Source organism: Labeo rohita, chromosome 11, assembly GCF_022985175.1.
Source record: "Labeo rohita strain BAU-BD-2019 chromosome 11, IGBB_LRoh.1.0, whole genome shotgun sequence".
Classification (NCBI taxonomy): Eukaryota; Metazoa; Chordata; class Actinopteri; order Cypriniformes; family Cyprinidae; genus Labeo; species Labeo rohita.
This window is the reverse complement of record NC_066879.1, coordinates 14551431-14573318: the sequence shown is the minus strand read 5'-3', so window position 1 is coordinate 14573318 and position 21888 is coordinate 14551431. Positions and strand designations below refer to the sequence as shown.

The window sequence follows — 21888 nt, the reverse complement described above, 5'->3', positions numbered from 1 at the left end:
AGAAGAGACAAAAAAAAGCAAAACATCTAATCTGGTCAGTTTTATTTTGTTTTCTTTGAGTAAAATACATCATGGTTTCCCACACTGTAATTCACTGTACATGCAATGCGTGCAACCTAATGGTTTAGTATTATCATCGAAGGCTATACATTACATATACTGTGTAAAAAAAGAATAAATTGCCCCTGCTCCTTTACGTGCTGCTACTGCTGCTGCCCCTCCTGCTGCCGCTGCTGCAGCTCCTGCTTCTGCAAAAGTTATTGTTGCTCTTCCATGCTCTTTTACTGTTTCATGTGCTTCTTCTGATGCGTCCGTTGCTGCTTTTGCTCCTCTTCGATATGCACTTTCTCTAATTGCTACTGCTTTAACGTCTTTTAAAATCTTAAATTCATTCCATCTCTGAGCTTCCTTATATATCTCATTGGTGTACTCTCCTTTATTTTCCTCCACTAATTTATCTATCTTTTCTAGCAGCTTTAAGACCTGAAATTGTTTGTCTTTGTTGTTGTTGTTGAAAGAGTGAATTCTACCCCTATATTTAATGTGAATCAGTGCCCATGAATCTGAACTCTCTCTGACAAACTCATTTAAAGTTTTACCCTTCAGCTGATCTTCATGAGTGAACAGAATGATGGTGTGACGTGCAGCGTTTTTTCCAAAGGTCTCATCAATCCATTTCACTGAGTTTTTTAACTTGTTACACGTCTTAAAGTCATCCAGTCTGATGACCAGCAGAAACACGTGAGGTCCAGGAGCAGTCAAGTAGAAGCACTTCACTAGTTCAGCTTTTAGATCCTCTTCAGGCATCGATGTATCAGACAACTCTGGAGTGTCAATTACTGAAAGTTTCCTTCCAGCAATCACTGTAGTACGTTTCTGACAGGTTGAAGTGCCATGTGGAGACAGTCCTTTTCTAAATTCATCTCTGCCCAGAATGGTGTTTCCTGTTGCACTCTTTCCTGATCCTTTTTGACCCAGCAACAAAATCCTCAGATCTGCAAAATGGAGCATATCATATTTTTTTAATTTTTTTTTTACTGTGTCGCTAAATGATTTACCATACCATTTTTATGTTTTTGACAATCACTAAAGTGCTAAATTGTATCTCTCTGGCACCTTTAGCTAATTTTGGGTGTTAACCAGTTACAGTTTGGAAAACTGTTGTTTATGACGGTTCACAAATATATAAATTTTCTTGTTCAAGCTTGACTTACCAAGGGGATGAGCCATGTTTCCTCTGTGTTTAGGTTGAGCAATGCCAAGAGACTTTTCAATTGAAAAAAATCTGTCTTAAAAAAAATAAAATCACACAACTTGAACTTCTTTAGCTGGTTAACACAAAATTGATAACAAAATGCTTTAAATATGTAAACACTTTAGACATATGACACAACCTGTCAAAAAACCCCTGTATATAATACATTTATGACGTTGCATGTATTTCCCTTGTCATGGCGACCGATACATTACATGCTTACTTGAAAAGGGCTGCGATCCTTTTTTTTTTACCATGCTTAATTTATCAATAAACATAGAAAATGCACTGTAGAATATTTTACAAGCAAATAAAGAAGTGACTTACTCTTGGGTGTTTTTGTAACCAGTTACAGTTGTTTATCACCAATGGACATTGCTCCCATAATTCGTGCAAAGCGTCATGTGGTGTAGGAAATGGCGCATAGACGCTTTTCACCTTTCAACCAAATCTCAGTGTTGTTGAGATGTCTGTTCCTTTTCTACATCTTTTCAACATCTTTTTCAAGTATTTGCTAGGTCAATAGCTACTAGTAGTGACTAATTTGATACTATAGAGCAGAATGGTTTGAAATCATGGAATTGCTTGTGCATGTCTAGTGATAGCATAAATCTGGCTAAAACACCCTTAATATCTAATATGTAGATTCACCAAGTATGTTGAATTAAATCTGTATTATATATTCAAAAACATACTTAAGTTGTACATCTTCATATATGTATAATGCCATATAACGTACTACTAATAATAGAGGAAAAGGAATGTGAGTTTGAAACGTGGGAGCAGTTCAATGTTGAGAAAAATATTAACAATAGGTGCATTTAAAAAAAAAAAAAATTTAGATCTTACCACACGATTAGATGGTCAGAAGAAATCACTGCTGAGCTGAGAATGCTGCATGCTCAACCAGCCATTTACCTGTACATATTCACCTTTTTCAGGCAATAGAAATTTGTGTTCTCCTTTTACACAGTAGTTGCTGGGTAGAATAACAGAATGTTAAATGTTTAAGTGGGTGGGCCTACATGAAACCAGGTGAGACTGAGGTCTCTGTAGAACAAAAGTGGGTGATTCTGATTTTGTGGGTGTTTTCACATTGCTGTGTTTTTCTAAATCATGCAATGAAAATGATCCCCCTTACCTGACCCCACCCCTAAACCTACCGTCACCATGACGGCAGCCAATCAGGTAACATGGTCTAAAAATGCCCCGATCTGGTAACTCCAATTACTTGAACCCAGTGGGCAATGTGTACTAAATGAAAACTGTATTGAATGAAATCAAATTGTCAACATAAAAAACAGTGCAGAGATTCAATACACAGTACTTCTAAAGCATTGATTAACATCAATTTTAATATCAAAATTTACTAATGCATTATTAAAATTAAAAGTTGTATCTGTTAACATTCGTATCTGAGCTAACAAAAAGTTGTATTTTTATTAACTATCATTTAAAAAAAAGATTATTTAATACTGTAACGAATGTGTTGCGCACTGTTAATATTAGTTAATGCATTATCTCATAATCTCATAATTAGTTTGCGTTCAAAGGAGAGCAAACGTAGACCGTAGAAAAGTGCAGAAAACTGCAAATATGCATTTTGTCGTGAAGAACAGTATCTACAGTAACGTTTATGTGTTTTTGTCCACAAAGGACACATCTGTTTAGCGGATCAAACACTATACCTTATGCTAATATGATGCTTAAACAAACACAGAAATTTATAATCTATAAATCGATCAGCTGTTGGTCTGGTTCCATTTGTAGATGCTCTGGATTCAATGCTAAGACTGAATTTTCATTTGGGATATCTATTAATTTAAGGACTAAGGTTTGTTTCACTCTTTCAACTTTCAAAACTTTCAACTTTCACTGTTTTCATACGCGTGTCCTTACGTTGTAAATATAATTGTTGGTGGGAATAACTAAAACTGATGAATCATAATTTTGACAAGCATATGGTATGCACCTATGGATTGAGGGAAAATTAAGAAACTGCATGTAATTGACCATGAAAACTCATCTTAAGTATATTTTAAAGTAAATATATGTATATACATTCATTGTTATTATCGTTTAGTAGCATTCATTTGGAAAATTACCACCTTCTCATTGGGTAGCATAAGTAGCACGGGTAGACTTGTAGCAATAGCCAACAATACATTGTATGGGTCAAAATTATAGATATTTTTTTTTATGCCAAAAAGCATTAGGATATTAAGTAAAGATAATGTTCCATAAAGATATTTTGTAAATTTAGTACCATTAATATATCAAAACTTAATTTTTAATTAGTAATATGCATCGCTAAGAACTTTAAAGGTGATTTTTCTCAATATTTTTTATTTTTTTGCACCCTCAGATTCCAGATTTCAAATAGTTATATCTTGACCAAATAAGAAAAGTTTATTTATTCAGCTTTCATGTGATGTCTAAATCTCAGTTTTGAAAAACTGACCCTTGGCTGGTTTTGTAGTCCAGGGTCACATATATTACTTGAATTTTATCCAGTAAAAATATTTTGCATGAAAATTAATTCATGTACAATTGAATTTACATGCTTTTTTATTTTTTAAATGTTTACATTTTAGTTAAATATGAATATTTAAATATATTCGGTTCTTACAACTATGAAATTCTGGTTTTGCACATATATATTAGGCATATGTGATCAGTATAAATAGTAATATAAACTTATCGAAAAGTGTAAATGAATTTAATTAATCTAAAATTATTTTGTTTGCATTTTTATTGTAATGTGAATATATATACACACATTTCTTAACAACTAATGCAATTGAGAACTGTCAAGTCCTTTCATTGTTTTCTTATTTATTTGTTTTCTCAGATCATGACCTGTTCCTTCACTGTTATTGCGGTGCCAGGAAACAATAATATCCCCAAACACCTGCTCTCAGATCATTGTGCCTAAAAATAATGCTGGAAATTATTTCTAATGGTGAAATGTTGTCAGCAATACATGCTTTGTTAATGTGTGCCTCATTATATACTTTGTGGCATGTTTAATATCTTATATTTTTTTAAGTGCTTCATAAGCTGTCATTTTCAAGTGTTGCTTACATAAAAAGCCTGTTTTTCTAGATCGTTGAGTAAAATGGATTCAGGCTTGTGTCAAAAAAAAAAAAAATTATGCAAAAGAATTGTCTCGTAGTAAGCCCTGAGTCTTTTGGTTTATTTAACTGTGTTTTAGTGATTTAATATTATTATTACTAGTGGTTTAAGAAGACATGAGGGTGAGAAATGTTGACGTCATACTAATTTTCAGATGAACCATTTCTCTGTGACCTTTATTTTGTAATTAGTGAATTTTGCTTTCACTCTGAAGCGATGAGTCTATGAGTGTGTCCCAAGGTTGTGCTTGTCATATCTGTGTCGAGGTGATTGCAGGTAGAAACAGGAGCTTCTACTTCAATACTGCACTCTTCAAGGGACGGTAAATCTCAATCTTTCATGTAAAAATGTTTTTTTTTTTTTTTACTACTTGTTAATATATAAAATATTTTTAGTCATGCATTATGTTAGATTATATACAGTACATATTTAACCCTAGTTCCAAGTATAAAAATACAGGTTAAGATACTCCTGCTTTATTTCTAAACACCAGCCTGTCAAGCTTAAGTGTACTTACATTATACATTCATCCTGGGTGTCAGTTTAGCATGTTTGTTTTGTTTATTCTTGTATTTCATAATAGCTTTTTATCCGTCTTAAAGGTTTCATTTGGATAACACATAAGAAGGAAAGCAGGATGAACCATGGTAAGTTCACAGGCAGTTTGATAAGATGACAGATGTACTTTGCTTTTGATTGATGCAAGCATCTAAATGTGTAAATGTTTAAACATTTATCATGGCCAGAATGACAGAAATTTAAAATCCAATTTGTTAAAACACATTTCCAAAAATTTGATTTTAATAAAATTTGTTAAGAAACATTTCTAAATATTAGATTGTCAAATAGATTTGTGTGTATATTTACTTGCAAAATGATCTCTTTAGACTTTATAAAAATAATTGCAAATGTTTGTCTTTTTTAATGTCCTCATGTTTTTTTCTGACAGAAATAAGAGCTGTTGTTCTTGGGTGGCAGAAATCTGACAAAGCCTCAGTGATAAACAGCATTTTAGGTGATGAAGTTGAGTCTGACAAACACTTTGTGAAATCTGTAAGGAAAGATGGAAAAGTAAATGGAAGGAAGATCACTCTGATCAACACGGCATGTTGGTGGGAGAATTTTGATTTGCAAGACTCTCCAGAGGTTGTTAAACAAGAACTGGTTTGCAGTGTTTTTCTGTGTAAACAAGGGCCTCACGTCTTTCTCGTAGTCATTAACCTCAGTTTGCCTTTTACTGAAGAAAACAAACTCAGCATCGAGAATCACCTTGGCCTCTTTGGTGAGACAGTCTGGAAACACACCATTGTGATCTTTACAGGAGGTGATTTGAAAGACAAATCATCAACCAGCACATTGAGAATCAAGGAGTCAATCTGCAGCAGATCCTACAGAGGTGTGGAGAAAGATATCACGCCTTTGATTTTAAAAACAAAAGTGTTGAGGTCCAAGAACTACTTGTCAAGATTGATGATGTTGTGGCAGCAAACAATGGCAAGCATTTTGAAACACGTGATGATGAGCTGCTTAACATTAAGAGCAAGAGGGATGAAAATGAAAGAAGAGCAGAAGCCAGACAAAAAACAGTTCAGGGCAAAAGAAACCTACTGAAAGAAATAAGTAAGTACAGACTTGCAGACAAATACACTACCAGTCAAACATTTGGACTTCTGCTTAAATGCTTAAAATTAATTTAGCAAGATTGTGACTTAAAATAATTTGTTACCTGGCTGCTTTAAAATTAAGTTCAGCCAACTCTAAAAAAGTTTACTCCACTTGAAATGAATTTCTGACAACTTAGATATTTGATGATTCAACTTATTTTTTGAAACTTTTATGTTTAACAAACACAAATATCTAAGTTGTTACTTAGTACAACTTAACATTTCAAGTTGATTAAACTTATTTTAGTTGACTGAACTTAAAATTTTAAGCCAGCAGAGTTACAAATTATTTTAAGCTGGCTCAACAAATTGTGTTTTTTTTTTTTTGCAGTGTACATATGAATTTCTGGTAATGCTTTATAATAATTATACACTAGTAAAGTATTTACAAATCATTTAAAAACTAGTACTGAGTTCATAATTTTAAAAACTGTAGTTAATACATAAATAGTGAGTTTTTCATTCATTTTCATTGTAATTAACCAAAATATAGTGTGTGTGTTTGTGTCCTTTAATGTATTTGTAAATATTTTAAGGAACACTGAATATGAATCAAAATTGTTTGGTTTAAAGCACTTAATGACATTTTCCCATTTTCCAATAATCTAAAATGAGAATTATTCATGGTTAATAAGTTAACTAAGCATTACATAACTCCTTACATATGAGCTAATTAATAATTTTGTTAATTGCAGTGACTATGAAGAACTCACTATTTGTATAGAATTTATTGATGTATTAACTACAGATTATAAATTATAAGTTAACTATAAAGTTTGTGAATTGTAAGTATTTTACCAATATATACATATTAGTGTTACCAAATTTCTTAACAAAATGAGCATTTATTTATTTATTTATTTATTTACAAAATCCACTTTTTACCCTGAACTCTGCTTTTTTCCTCCTGGGTTATGAAATAATGCTCCAGAGCTATTAACAAAATTAATAGTTATTACTTATTCACTATTAATATAGTTAACTGTATTAATTAGCTGATGTGCTATTAATCTTGCATTGCGGTGCAGAACTTTGCAATGTTATGGCAAGTTGTTTAGCAACAGACAGGCAATCACATACCTCTTATTTGTTTATTTTGGACAGTCGCATTGTGTATAAACAGTCATTTTGATGTTTATGTGGGATTTTTTTTTTTTTTAAATGATGAAAAACGTAAAAATTTCACTTGTATTTTAATTTGCATCACATTTTACATTATTATTATGTCCATTTGTTATTTCAGAGTTATCATGACTTTACTGTTAAAATTTGGAAGACAGTTGTAGTAATGTGTAAAATTGTCTAACTTTTGACTGGTAGTGTGCATTGCAAACATGCAAATGCCTTCAAATTATTTGTAGTTTTTTATGTTTGTTTCTTCTTGAAGATGCTGTGGCTCCACTCTCAGAGCTGAGAATTGTTCTGCTGGGTTGGATGCTGTCTGGGAAAAGTGCAGCCGGAAACACAATCTTCAATCATGAAGTATTTCCCATGCAAAGAACACAAGAGTGTACAAGCCATACTGCTGTTGTAAATGGCAGATCAATAACTGTGTTGGACACTCCAGGCTGGTGGAAGTATTTCTTTGACCCAGAATATGCACAGGCTGCAATTCTAGAGCGTGAACGCCAATCACGACATATGCAGTTCCCTCACGCCATGATCTTGGTGTTTCCTGGTGAGACTTCATTTAGAAATGAACAGAGAAGAATCATTAGAGAGTACATGGCCACTTTTGGAGAAGATGTGTGGAAACACACCATAGTTCTGTTCACATGGGGTGACAGATTCCCAGACATCTCAGTCGAGCAGCACATTGAGAGTGAAGGTGACGCCCTCCAGTGGCTGATTAAGAAATGCAGGAACAGATATCACGTCTTTGACAGCTCAAACTGGAATAACCGAGGTCAAGTCACAGAGCTGCTCCAGAAGATTGATGAGATGGTGGCAGAAAACAGTCTGTTCCACCTCAACACTCAATGTGCTATAGAAGAAAACATTCATGAGACTGACACACAAGAAGATGAGGAAATAAGTCTGGATGTTGACCGTGTGCTGAAATTACTACAGCAGGAGTTTAACAACAGGCTTGAGGGGTTTGAAAGTAAACTCAAACACTTAGGGATGGATTTCACTGGAAATTTAGAGACCAAAAGTGACCGCAGCAGGTCAGACCCTCCAGACTGTAAGTCACTATTAAAATGACTTGTAATTTCCTGTCTAATATTGACAATATAGCTGTAACAGTAATTAGGACCAAGCACAATACACCCTGTTACAGCTTATTAATGTCATTATTACACATTTTAATAGGCTTTTTACCTGTGTATTGTTTGGTTATTCATATTTTTTTCCTGCCATGCAAAAACAACTAAAGAGCAACCTATATTCTAATTTAGCAATAAATTACTTCTTAGAATACATTTTAAATGTTAATGTCTTGAGAAGTATTTGAGCACTTCCTGTGCACTCTTTCCTCTTTCAGTCTCAGCTGATGAGGAACTCATGGAGAAGATAAGGAGAGAAGGAAGCAGATGGGAAGCAATTTTAATGGAAGCATTTTTGAACATTCAGAATAAATCATCATTTGGTAAGTAATTTACATTTTTGAGACTACACATTTGTTTTTTTTGTTTTTTGAATAATTTTTTTTCCTTTTTATATAGTGTAAATTAACTGTATTTCTTGAACTAATTTAATTTCTTGTCAGAGATCACATTTTGTACCCCTCACATTTTCATATTCACAGATTCACATGAAAAGGTGTTGAGGTGGCTTCCAAGATGTGATGAATACAGCTCAGTTAAATGTGGAACAAGCTCCATCATCAGCAGTCCAGAAGATCCAGAGCCCCGTGGTATAAAAAGATGTAGAAAATGAAGCACTGTTTGAACATGTTTCATACACATGCAGTTTATATCAAAAACAAACCTTTTTGTTTTGAATGCATTTAATAATTCTAATATAATATGAAATTATTTGGAAGTTATGAAATATGAATATGAAAGTTTAAAGTAATTTGAATGACTGAACAGTCACATTTAGTCTTAGTTTAATTTTTATGGACTTTAGTTTGCTTCTGTTATCCTGAGTCTTACTTCCTGTTTCCTTTTATCAGTATCTAGTTTTTGTTTTCTTGGTTTTCCACCCGTGTCTTGTTTATTTGCTTGTTGTGTAAATGTTCCCTCAGTTTTTTCTTCCCATTGTCTGGTATTTGACTTGTAGCAAAGCTGTTAACATTTTTCCTTCATGTTATAATTCCAGCTTTTTTGGTTTTATTTTGTTTGCTTAATAAAGGTAAACAGTTCCAGTGAATGGATGAACATGTGTGAACAGAGCACTTGATGGAAGCGGCCAAAGGAACGTTTTTATGCTTTCTCATGGTTTATGTAAAAATCTGATGATGAGCTGATGAAGACTAGTTTGTTGACTTGATATGCATCAATGTTTCACATCATTATTGGGTGCTTTAATAATATAATTGCATAGGCCTATATATTACCTCATTACATGATTATGTAAACAAACTAGTCAAATGAACCAGTTATAAAATAAATAAAACTTATTTATTAAAATATAAATAAATTGTCTGACACCAAAAAAGTGGGTTTGCTGACCCTATACAACGTTTGTTTGTATACAAACAACCCTATACAACGTTTGTTTCTATACAAACAATGTTTGCCTGAGGCTCTGGATTCCAGGTAATATTGTTGTGAATAATGTTCACTTTCTTGCACTGTATAAATGGAAAAGGACTGATGCAGAAGTTAAATGTCTCCAGAAGGCTCTGTGGACACATTCAGTATGCTTTATAAAGTAAAGAACGAAGAGGAGCTCACACTTCACATGAGTCACTTTATTGAACATTATGAAAATTGATGTTATATGATGATATTATGAAATAATTAAAGAGGAGTATTGTATTTTGATAGCTGTAAAATTTGACATGTCATATTTGACCCTAGCCTTCTATATACTGTATATGTATATGTATATGTGACTATAAGATAGGCCTACGTTTATCAAGAAATCAGAATACGTTTTACAAACAAGCGCTAAAACATCTAACAATGAAGCATTCTTGGTAATACATTACTAGACAACAACAGCTGCATTAATGTTTAATATCATTCAGACGCTCATGGCATTATCTAGCTTGTCCAGTGGACGTTTTCTAGTGTAAGACATGAAACATAATTTACAGCAGCACTCTGCTCCTCTGACGCTGATCATATGTGCGCGCTCCCGTGAAAACATTTTCTGAAAAGCGACCCCTTGTCATAGTTTTCGACGGTGATCATTCCCATTGTCTGGTATTGTATTTGGTTTGTAGCAGAGCTGTTAACATTTTTCCTCCGTGTTAGAATTCCGGCTTTTGTTTTGTTTGTTTAATAAAGGTGCTGTGCCACATCAAGATCCACCTTTTCTCTTCTTACCCTGACCCCACTGTAAGAGATTTAGTTCAGCTCAATGAACAGTAAAATAAAATATAACTGCAACTGGCAATCCTCCCATACATAATTGTCTGATATGTTTATTTGTGGATTTTTTTACAGTTAATGTCCACCCAATTTAGGTGAAGTACTGTTTCAATTCTACAGATAGTAAGAGATAGCATATGGCTTCTAATTATTTATAGCAAAGTTCCTTTTTTTCATATCTAGGCCATAAATTCAGTAGTAAAATATAGTAAATTCAGAATAACAAAGCGACAAGTCTGTGTTGGCTGAATATACTGTATAGTAGCTTCCACAGTTAAATCTAAAACAATATTTAAAAATGTAGTTTTTAATTAAATCTCATAATATTTAAAAATATTTAATACATTATTATTTAATTATTTAATTGTACTTGATAAACTTATCTATTCAGCTCTTAGGTGATATATCTCATTTTTAAAAACTTGATCCTTATGACTGGTTTTGTGGTCCAAGGTCATTTTAATTAAAGATATGTCATAATAGAGACACTAGAAAAGATTTTATTTTTAGATTTTAATGAAAGAAAATGTACATCTACATTAATATGTATGTCCAAATTATGGGAATATCAAATAATAACTTTTAACATAACACAACGTCGTTTCAGGGATACACATTTATATCAATTAACCTCAAACCGTTTTGATCACTAAATCTCACAAATGTTGATATTTTATTGTTTTCATGGTTCGGTAGTAAAATGTTACATATGTGAATGTTCAAAGAGAATTAGTATCTGTCTGATTACATGACTGAACATGACACTTCTGAACCCAGAACAGATACACTGTTTTTTGGACCAATTGAGATTCCAGTTCCTAGGAATTTGGCCTCCAGCCAAATTCCTGTCATCTGCAAATAAAATAAACTTTAATGCAGTGCATACAGACATTTAGAAAAACAAGCTTTATATGAATTTATGCCATTTTACACTAAACATTAGAACATTGTGAATGTGACAAGTTAGTTTTACTTAACCTCGCAAGTTTTAAGTTCTGTATTTGGTGTGATTTAGTCAGTGGTGGGTAGCAACAAAGTATATTTATTCCTTGACCAGCAACATGACCAGCATAAACCAGCTAAGGACCAGCTTAAACCAGCACCAAAACATACCTAACCAGCATCCCAGCATCAAAACATACCTACCAGCATATGCTGTTTTTTTCACCAGGGTATCCAACTATTAATATACACTTACCATTGTCGCTGTGTTGTCTATACTCACACATTTACTTGTAGACGTGAATTTGTGTTCATAATGTCTAAAAAGAAAGTTTATATTATTTAAACAATCCGAAATTTGATTATTTGAGCAAAAGAAATTCTTAAAAGCTCATGCTGTACAAAGAATAATGGGGAAAGAGATATCCAAGAATGGAACTGAAATTGAGAAGATGGACCCTGATTGATTTTGGAAATTTCCGCATTATTACCTGAGTGAAAGGAGAGAATAACTTCCTTGTTAAACTCTATGCCCACACTGTAAAAAATAAAAAACACAATTTGTTGAATCAGCTTAAAATAATTTGTTACCCTGCTGCCTTAAAATTTTAAGTTCAGTCAACTAAAATAACTTTAGTCAACTTGAAATGTGAAGTTGTACTAAGAAACAACTAAGATATTTGTGTTTGCTAAACTTAATAGATGGGTAAGTAACCCAGTTGCCTTAAAATTTTCAAATATCTAAGTTGTCACTTAGTATAACTTAACATTTCAAGTTGAATAAACTTTTTTTGAGTTGACTGAACTTAAAATTTTAAGGCAGCCAGGTTACAAATTATTTTAAGTTGACTCAACAAATAGTTTTTTACAGTGTGATGTCTTCGCTTTAAATAATTTGGACTATGTACACACAGATAAAGTGAAGCACAGGATAAAGGTTAATGATAATACATTTTTCAAGTAACGAGCTTGTCCTATTCATCCCCAAGATGTGGACGCAGTCAGGAAGCATCTCCAGGAGCTTCTGGAAGCAGGTTATCAGGGAGTCAGAATCTCCATTTTCGTCCCCAATAGTCATTGTGTGGAAGAAAAACAACTCTTCCGGAAATTAAACTCCCAGACCATAAAACATGCATATAAAAGATGCATAAGATGCAAAGCTTTTTAAGTCCTGACTGGATCAAAATGGTTCTCAGTCTTTGCCTTTAAGTCATGCTATTATCAAATTGAGAGGGAGTAGTCTGATAAGCAGAAAACCGCGTTTGTATGCCCACTAGGTTTCTGGGGATTTAACCGGATGCCACAAGAAATCATAAATGCACCAAGCACGTTTTAACGGCTAATGGAACATTATATGGGAGATTTAAACCAGAGGTCCTTGTGTTTATTGATGACCTCATAGTTCATAGGAAGAACATGAGACAACACTGTAAAAAGCTGCCTTAAAATTGTACATTTTATTGCAATGAGTTAAAATGACCTGTAGTTTTAAGTTGATTTAACTTAAAATTTTACGGCAGATGCTAAGCTTACGTTTTTAAGTTAAACAGGTGAAAACGTTTTACAGTGAAGATTAATGCAAGTGGTAAAAATAATCAGGGAGTTTGGATTAAAGCTTTCACCAGAAAAGTTTTGAAAAACTTGAAATTTAATTATTTGAGCAAAAAACTCATTTTTAACCTCAGAATGATCTCAAAGTAAATAAAAGCTGTTAAGTCTGAATTTGTGGCATCTGTGCTTTAAATTAAATTATTACACGGCTCTGTGGAATGCCTGATTCTGATTGGTCAGTCGTGACATTCCAAGGTATTTTATTCCCCGATGACAACTGGTAAAAGCTAATAACGCAGACACATCCGGGCAACTTAAGTCAGCGCTATACGCTTGATAGTTTTTCTTGGTGGTTAGCTAATAAAATATTACAACTCAATTTAATATTATGTGTACAATTTCTTAATTCTGTCATCCTTGTATCGTGGCTCTATTGTTCATACAAATGTAGCTGCTGCCATTTTGTACACTGTAAAGGATTATAAGATAACTAACAAACTAGTACTGTAAGTACTAGTACTTAGTTATTTATGTGGTGAACTGTTGTGTAATAAAAGTGGTATGACTGCATTGTATCCCTTAAATGTCAGTGTAGCTTGAACTTGTCACTTGCTGGCAACTGATTTGTTCATTGAAGATTTGCATTCACATACTTCAGCTCAGATCAGTGTTTCATGTCTAATTATTTACTTTTGTGGCAAGCATCTGTGTAATAAGTTGAATTATGTACATCATCACAGTTGTTATTGCAAAATAAAGATGTATAGATGTATAAGCTGAAGAATTCCAAGGAACGCCATTATTTTGACAGGAAAATACAAAGCATATTGTTTACATGGTCCACGTCATAAGATACATCTCATGTCCATGAAGTATATTTTTATTTTATTTTGATCAATATAAACCCCCGATGCTTATATGATATTTTTTCCCAATCACAATACTTCATGTTGAAAAAGTCATATCTTTTGTTCAAAAATTATGCTTTATATCACATACAATCTTGGTATTCAGCTGTCCGATTTTGTAAAGTTGCTCATTCTACTCTGCATTTAAGCATGAAAATGACCTTAAATATAAATTTATTTTATCATTTTGCCTTCAGTTAGATTAGGTTATCAAGAAGGAAGTGTTTATTGTGATATACCTTGTTTATAAACCACTGTCAACTAAGTTACCCACTAGAAAACCCCCCTTAAAAAAGGAATGGTTTGCCCCATTCTCACATAATTTGCACAGTATGATGATATTTCCTCTAGAAGCACATGGATAAAACACTTTTAGTTATTTTAGTCTGAGGACAGTGGATAGTATCAGTATTTTATGCACGTATTCCTACAGATCACCTTTATTTATACAGCAGTTTATACAATAAAGATTGTTTCAAATGACATATTTTTATACAAACTTTTTTCTTCACATTGTCAAAATTCTAAATGTACCCCTAATTATAGAATGATGCAGAAATGAGTAATGCAACAGACAATTTATTTAATTTGAACATGTTTATTGAATGATTAATTATGTTTTTTTGGCTTTGTGTCTTATTAAGGCTGGGTTTTTTTAAATTCTTCTTTTCCTTCCATGTTTTATGGTGTCGTTATTTCTACTCTGGAGTCCTGATCTGTCCCGGCAGTTGTTTGTACATGGCGAGCCGCCCATGTAATTCAATGTACCTGGAAGTAAAAAGAACAATTATTTTGCTGAACTGATAGAACAAATCATACTCACCTTGAATTGTGGTATTTTGTTGTTGTCCTTCTTTGGACCTTTCCCTGGACTAAACTTTGAATTTTTCTGAAATTTGGACACTGAGTCTGTATTTCTAATCTAAGTTTCAGTATTTTTTCATGACTGAACCATTGTTTGACGTTGTTTATTTGGGTTTTACCAATTTCTGTACCTGTAAGTACCTGCTCCGGTGTCGAAATAATGGCGGACTCTTTACAGCTCTCTCAGGGCGGGTCTGTGATAAAACACCAGTGCCAATCAACTATTGTGGGAGTGGCTTGTGCAGAACTACATCACTCTGCCAAGAATCTGTGAATGGCTTGATTTGATCACAAAAAAAAAAAACAAACAAACAAAAAAACACTTTTTATCATTATAAAGTGGTTGTGTACACACACTCCCAAAACATTTATTTTCAAACAACAGGTAACAGTGAATTTTGCATCTAATCTAACTAGGCTTAATCATGACAATTGACACCTTACTGGAAAGTGTTAGTAAGTTTTAGCAGCATATTTTAATTATTGTGGCCAGACCACCTTATTCAAACATATGTTTGACGTTTTTTAAATTACAGTTCAATAAAACTTCACAATCTGGAGAGAAATCATAAAATGTCCATATTTTTGAAGCAGCGATTAAAGAGAGTGATTATAAAATATGTTTCTCACCTGTCAGAACATCATCCTACAAGCACATACACATAAAATCACAGGAGCCGCAGTCACAGGAGCCACAGTCGCAGGAGCCACAGTCACAAGGGCCGCAGTCACAGGAGCCACAATGACAGGAGTCAGGTTCACCAGGGCCACAATCACTGGGGCCACAAAAACAGTAGCCACAATGACAGGGGGCAGGCTCTTTCAAAGTTTCAGTAGTCTCAGACGTCTTCTCCTCCACAGTCTTTTGCATAGTTTTTGGACTTTTGGTTATTGTATGACAATGGCATTGGCATTTACTGCAATCATTTGTGCATTTACATCCCTCTTTGCTGTTCTCCATGGCCATGGCAGGTTGAAGTGATCCACTTGAACCTGTGAGCAAATTCAGAAATATCCTCAAATCTTACAGCAAATCTTGTATCTTGTGTGAATCAGGATGTACAGTCTATTAGGAATGAGCTTGTGCAGCGGGTGTGTCTCTCCAGGCATCACCCTCTCTCTCTCCCTCTCACACACACACTTTGTTGCAGAAGCTCTCTGTGAAAAAAAAAAAACAAAACAACATTGATTTGTCTTGCAGGATTAATATTGTCTGACATCTTTTAAATGCTCAAAAGGGGTGGTTGACTGTTTTTCCCCCTAGGGTTGATTTTGTGCAGTCTAACATGCGTTAATGCCTAAAAACATTATTTTTCACATCATTTAATTTATTCTACACCACTCTATCCTCTTCCCTTTGAACGCTTATATGATTTGCTGTTGTCATGAAGGCCCTCTCACAGAAATACGCAATGGTCTCAGATTGGTTAGCTGGCTCAGTGTGACCGCCAGTGTCACGCTCCTCCACTCAGAATGCGCTCCGGTTTTATTGTAAACAATGACGAGATTGGGGAAAGAAATCTTTTTTTTTTGCTTATAAGAAACCGAAATTGACGCGAAGGAAAGTGGGCTCGTGATGGCAAGCAAAACAAATTGAAGATGAAGGCGGCTGGGAGAAGCTAAAAGGAAAACAGCAAACAGTTAGGCCTACATCAGGTTACCTTTTCCAGCCTCTCTCCTTATAGAGCATGTAGCCTGTACCCGTATAGACTAAGCACCCTAATTACAGCCTATAAATCTCATTACACAGAACTCCCTGCGCATTCTTTCAGTCTCATCTTATAAAAAAACTCACAGAGAAGATATGAACAGAAGGAAGCATATGGGGAATAATTTTAATGGAAGTTTAATGTCATGTTATTGAGAAGTGTAATGAAGTTAACTAATTCAAAATCATTTTGCATGCATTTTTATTGTAATGTGAATATATAGATATGTTATATACACATATTTGCTAATAGCTAACGCAGCTGAGTGTTGTAGTCATTGGTGGTTTTCTTTTTAGAGATTTATTTATGGACTTTTTATGCCTTTATTTGTACAGGAGAGTGTAGAGTAGACAGGAAAGCATTGGATGAAGAGAAAGGGGAGTGGGATCAGCAAAGGACCATGAGTCAGGAGTCGAACTCGGGTCGTCGTGAGCGCAATTGCGTTGTATGTTGGCGCACTAACCATGAGGCTCTTGGCGCCGATCATCGATGTTTTTTTTTTTTGTGTTACCTGTTCCTTCACTGTCATTACAGTGCCAGGAAAGGATTATATCCCCAAATGCCTGCGGTCAGATTATTGCTCAGATCCTCTGAAAAAAAGTATTTTCATACCTTGTTAAAATTATGGTTGAATAACTGATGTCCTTACTATGTTTCTGAGTCTGGCAACATTTCAGTTACATTGCTGTCTATGGAAGGTCAGAAAGCTTCTGAATCTGAAAAAATATCTTAATTTGCGTTCTTAAGATGAACAAAGGTCTTACAGGTTTGGAACGACATGAGAGTGAGTAAATAATAACAGAATTTTAATTTTTGGGTGAACTATTCCTTAATATGCATCACTGCCAGTATCTTATATTTTTGAAGCATTTCATAAGCAGTAATTTTCAAGTATTTTTAGATCTTTGGGTTTATGCTGCCACCACAAGCTTTTTGATTTTATAAATAGGAGTTTTCTTTGTTGGAAATTGGACATGAACATGCTTACAACTAGGAAACTCTGAAATCATTTTGACGGAGAAATCATTTTTACTAGCACAGTAAATCTTTATATGGTTACTTTAATAAAAATCCTATGGATACTGACTAAATATCTGTGTGTTCCTGTACTTTGTCAACAAAGCACTTCAGTCTCCAAAAGTGGGAAGTAAGAATTTTCTGATAGCACGTGACGCAGCATTAACTGCTGACTGACAGATTCAGTGTTTATTTCATTTTCTCTGATTAAAACGCATAAGAAAGCAAGAAAGATGGAACAAGGTAAGGCTCCGTTTGGTAAATGGTAATTGTCTATTGCTTTTGATAAATAAAAATAGATTCTTTAATGTAAACACAACAGAATAGGCTTAACAATTAATCTTGAGAACAATTAATCACTGCAACGTTGAGTATGTTACATGCATGTCCAGAACGACAGAAAAACAACTTAAAATCTAATTGGTTTAACCACACTTTCTAAAAATCTGATTTTAATCCTTTTAAAATAATTCACATAGAATATTTAGTAAAATATTTTTGATTGTGCTATGTATTTGCTAATTTACCTCATCAGACTTTGCTTTGGTAAAATGTTTCTTTTCTGACAGAAATAAGAGCTGTTGTTCTTGGGTGGCAGAAATCTGACAAAGCCTCAGTGATAAACAGCATTTTAGGTGATGAAGTTGAGTCTGACAAACACTTTGTGAAATCTGTGAGGAAAGACGGTGAAGTGAATGGAAGAAAGATTACTCTGATCAACACACCATGTTGGTGGGAGAATTTTGATTTGCAAGACTCGCCAGAGATTGTTAAACAAGAGCTGGTTTGTAGTGTTTTTCTGTGTCCACCAGGACCTCATGTCTTTCTTCTGGTCATTAATCTCAGTTTGCCTTTTACTGAAGAAAACAGACTGACCATGGAGAATCACCTTAGTCTCTTCGGTGAGAAAATCTGGAAACACACCATAGTGCTGCTTACACAAACTGATTCATTAAAGAACAAAGATCTTCAGCTGATCATACAGAGAAGTGAAGAAAGATATCATGTATTTGATTCTGAAAATAAAAGTATTGGAGTCAAAGCTCTACTTGACAAGATTGATGATGTTGTGGTGGCAAATAATGGCAACCATTTTGAAATATATGATGACAAGCTGCTTGACATTCAGAGAAAGAGAGATGAAAATGAAAGAAGAGCAAAAGCCAAACAAGAAACAGTTCAGGGCAAAAGAAACCTACTAAAAGAAAGAAGTAAGTTGTACAGACATGTTTACTACTATTCAAAAGTTTGGACTGAATTTATATTAAATCATGAATGTCCAGAGATGGAGTTGTGAAAGTGAAGCTCAAATATAAGAGAGTGTGTCACAGGTTTTGATTACTACGTCATTCCCATACTTCTGTTTGTGTTACTTCAGAGTTTTTCTGACTTTACTATTAAGAGGTTAGACACATTTACTCAATCTTTATTATATGACGGTCACAATAAAAAAGGATTAAATGTGTCCAAGCTTCTGACTGGTAGTGCACATTGCAAACATGCAAGAACCTACAAATTATTTGTATTTTTAATTTGTTTCTTCTTGAAGATGCTGTGGCTCCTCTCTCAGAGCTGAGAATTGTTCTGCTGGGTTGGATTCTGTCTGGGAAGAGTTCAACCGCAAACACAATCTTCAATCATGAAATATTTCCGATAAGAAGAACACGAAAGTGTACAAGCCATACTGGTGTAGTGAATGGTAGATCAATAACTGTGTTGGACACTCCAGGCTGGTGGAAGTATTTCTCATCTAAATTCATTCCAGAATACGCACAGGCTGCAATCCCGGAGAGTGTAGACCAGTTGCAACAAATACATTTCCTTCACGCTATGATCTTGGTGATTCCTATTGATAATTCGTTCATGAATGAACAGAAAAGAATCATTAGAGAGTACATGGCCACTCTGAGGGAGGATGTCTGGAGACACACCATAGTTCTGTTCACATGGGGTGACAGATTTCCAGATATTTCAATCGAGCAGCACATTGAGAGTGAAGGTGACGCCCTCCAGTGGCTGATTGAGAAATGCAGGAACAGATATCATGTTTTTGACAACACAAACAAGAATAACCGAGGTCAAGTCACAGATCTGCTCCAGAAGATTGATGAGATGGTGGCAGAAAACAGTCTGTTCTGCCTCAACACTCAATGTGCTGCAGAAGAAAACATTTATGATACTGACACACAACAAGATGAAGAAATAAGTCTGGAGGCTGACCGTATGATGGAATTATTACAGCAGGAGATTATCAACAGGTTTAAAGGGATCAAAAGTCGACTAAAACACTTAGGGATGGATTTTACTGAATGTTTAGAGACAAAAAGTCACCGTAGCAAGTCAGATCCTCTAGACTGTAAGTTGTCACTGCTAAAATGACTTGCAATTGCAAATGGCAATTTGTCTGTCTATACTTATAATATAGCTATAAGCAACAATTAGGGCTAAGCTCCTTCATTACAGCTCATTACCTCATTACAGATTTAATATGATTTTGCAGTTTTTGTCTGCCATGCAAAGCAACTAAAGAGCTATATTTAAGTTTAGTAATTATTTTACATTTCAGAAGACATCTTTAAATGTTAATGTCATAGCACTCCCTGTTACATCTTCCTATTTCAGTCTCAGCTAATAATAAACTCAAGGAGAAAATGAGGAGAGAAGGAAGCAGATGGGAAGTAACTTTAATGGATGGGTTCTTGAACAATCAGACTTCTGAAGCATCATCTGGTAAGTTATTTAGCTTTACATGTTTTCTTGGTCTGGATTGTGATATATTTTTATAGCATTAAAAATAAAACTAGTTTATTTTCTTGTCAGAGATTTTTTACCCATCGGATTTTCATATTCACAGATTTACATGAGAAGGTGTTGGGGTGGCTTCAAAGATGTGATGAATACAGCTCAATTGGATATGGAACAAGCTCCAACATCAGCAGTCTAGAGGCCAGAGACGAGACATAAAAACAGTTTACAGAATACATTTATAAATTTGCTACACTTTGTTAATTTATTCAACTTTATTTTTGTTTTGAATGTGTTAATAATTGTGAGAAATACATGTTAATATTTCTAATGCCTAATAATAGGTATTCTTGTATGAGTTCTAAAATCACTTCATATTTTTATTTAATGAAAATTGAAATTAACTGAAATGATTGAAGTCATGTTTAGTTTCACTTTCGTTTTTATGGTCATTAGTTTGTTTGTTCCAGTCTTAGTTACTGTTTCTTGGTTTCCATTACTAGTTTTTTTTCCTTCATTGCTCATTATCACACCTATGTCTTGTTTAGTTGCTTGTTGTGTATATATGCCCTCAGTTTTTTTTCTTATTATTGTGTTGTATTTGGTTAGTAGCAAAGCTGTTAACATTTTTCCTTCATGTTAGAATTCCGGCCTTTGTTTTGTTTGCTTAATGCAGGTGATCTACTGAATAAAGATCCACAGACAGACACGAAATATGCATGAGATCTGCAAACAATGAATGAATTCTGAATGATTACAGTTATCTCATCCTGGCAGTCATTTTTTACACTGTTTAATTACTATTTACAAGTGGGAGGAGAAGTTTTCCAACTTCACAGGGCACAGGACATTTCAGCATCTCTGATTACAACATAAGCTTATTTTTTAATCATGAAGTAGGAAGTGAGTAGCTATACATAATAAAGCTTACTCATAAAAAAACATAATTTTGTCTTACGCAAATCACTTTAATAACACTTTCTTTCAAGACAGTTCTTATTCTGTACACATTATCAGAAATCTAGAAATTCTTCATGTATATCCATGTCTTATATATTTATTTTTACATTTAAATACTATATAGTATTAATAAAATAGTAAAATTTGCTTTTGAATGAAGTATCACTTTTAGGCTGAAATTTATATACAGTTGCATACAGTCTATGTTCTTCCTGTCTCCCTGTAGCACTGTCAGACCTGTTACATTACCTCTCATCTCCTTACCTATACCCTGCTCTAAGAGATTTAGTCCAATAATAAAATAGCTGCAAATGACAATTCTCCCATTTATAATTATTAGTATAGTGAGTAAACCTATGGGAAACACTTCCGCTGCACTCTTAAAAGTAAAGGTGCTTCACGATGCCATAGAAGAGCCTTTTTTGTCTAAATGGTTCCATAAAGCACCTTTAACATCTGAAGAACCTTTCTCTTTCACAGAAGGTTCTTTGTGGCGAAAGGAAATGGTTCTTCTATGGCATCGCTGTGAAGAACCTTTTAAAGCACCTTTATTTTTAAGAGTGTGATCTACGCATGCGTGAAACGAGTTTTTGAATGAAGGGGTGAAATTAATATTTTTATGGTTTCTCATGGAGGTAATGAAGACAAGTTTAT

General features: G+C 34.1%; 3 protein-coding genes and 1 long non-coding RNA gene across 7 annotated transcripts; 2 read left to right on the top strand and 2 right to left on the bottom strand.

Moving 5' to 3' along the window:
* Positions 1-27: 27 nt before the first annotated feature.
* LOC127173445 (GTPase IMAP family member 6) lies at positions 28-2173 on the bottom strand. Of its 4 annotated transcripts, none has more exons than XM_051123351.1 (3): positions 2105-2173; positions 1215-1289; positions 28-995 (listed from the first exon to the last, which is right to left on the bottom strand). In XM_051123351.1, exons 2-3 carry the CDS (start codon positions 1228-1230, stop codon positions 151-153), a joined length of 861 nt encoding a protein of 286 aa, XP_050979308.1. In that variant the 5' UTR covers positions 1231-1289; positions 2105-2173; the 3' UTR covers positions 28-150. The 4 variants fall into 4 exon arrangements, with proteins under 4 accessions (XP_050979308.1, XP_050979310.1, XP_050979307.1 ...); XM_051123353.1 differs by having other exon boundaries at positions 1215-1285; positions 2105-2165; XM_051123350.1 differs by having other exon boundaries at positions 1215-1805; positions 2105-2127.
* Positions 2174-4661: 2488 nt separating this feature from the next.
* On the top strand, positions 4662-21397 carry LOC127173088 (GTPase IMAP family member 8-like). The gene is made up of 6 exons (XM_051122726.1): positions 4662-4712; positions 4993-5037; positions 18099-18740; positions 19079-19885; positions 20152-20259; positions 20384-21397. The coding sequence occupies exons 2-6, from the start codon at positions 5028-5030 to the stop codon at positions 20491-20493; spliced, it is 1677 nt and encodes a 558-aa protein (XP_050978683.1). The 5' UTR covers positions 4662-4712; positions 4993-5027; the 3' UTR covers positions 20494-21397.
* LOC127173090 (GTPase IMAP family member 7-like) lies at positions 5343-10423 on the top strand. Its single transcript, XM_051122728.1, has 4 exons — positions 5343-6010; positions 7442-8239; positions 8540-8644; positions 8804-10423. The coding sequence occupies exons 2-4, from the start codon at positions 7489-7491 to the stop codon at positions 8932-8934; spliced, it is 987 nt and encodes a 328-aa protein (XP_050978685.1). The 5' UTR covers positions 5343-6010; positions 7442-7488; the 3' UTR covers positions 8935-10423.
* Positions 14570-15950, bottom strand: LOC127173093 (uncharacterized). Its single transcript, XR_007828711.1, has 3 exons — positions 15434-15950; positions 14935-15081; positions 14570-14707 (listed from the first exon to the last, which is right to left on the bottom strand). It is a non-coding gene; the product is annotated as an uncharacterized LOC127173093 (long non-coding RNA).
* Positions 21398-21888: the final 491 nt, after the last annotated feature.

What these genes read in the sequence shown, in the direction of transcription:
- LOC127173088 (XM_051122726.1), top strand. An exon ending in AAACCTACTAAAAGAAAGAA is followed by an intron (nt 18,741 to 19,078) that starts GTAAGTTGTACA and finishes TTCTTCTTGAAG; the next exon opens with ATGCTGTGGCTCCTCTCTCA. An exon ending in CAAGTCAGATCCTCTAGACT is followed by an intron (nt 19,886 to 20,151) that starts GTAAGTTGTCAC and finishes TTCCTATTTCAG; the next exon opens with TCTCAGCTAATAATAAACTC.
- LOC127173090 (XM_051122728.1), top strand. Translation starts at nt 7,489, where the DNA reads ATGCTGTCTGGGAAAAGTGCAGCCGGAAACACAATCTTCAATCATGAA. An exon ending in CAGGTCAGACCCTCCAGACT is followed by an intron (nt 8,240 to 8,539) that starts GTAAGTCACTAT and finishes TTCCTCTTTCAG; the next exon opens with TCTCAGCTGATGAGGAACTC. An exon ending in TCAGAATAAATCATCATTTG is followed by an intron (nt 8,645 to 8,803) that starts GTAAGTAATTTA and finishes TCATATTCACAG; the next exon opens with ATTCACATGAAAAGGTGTTG.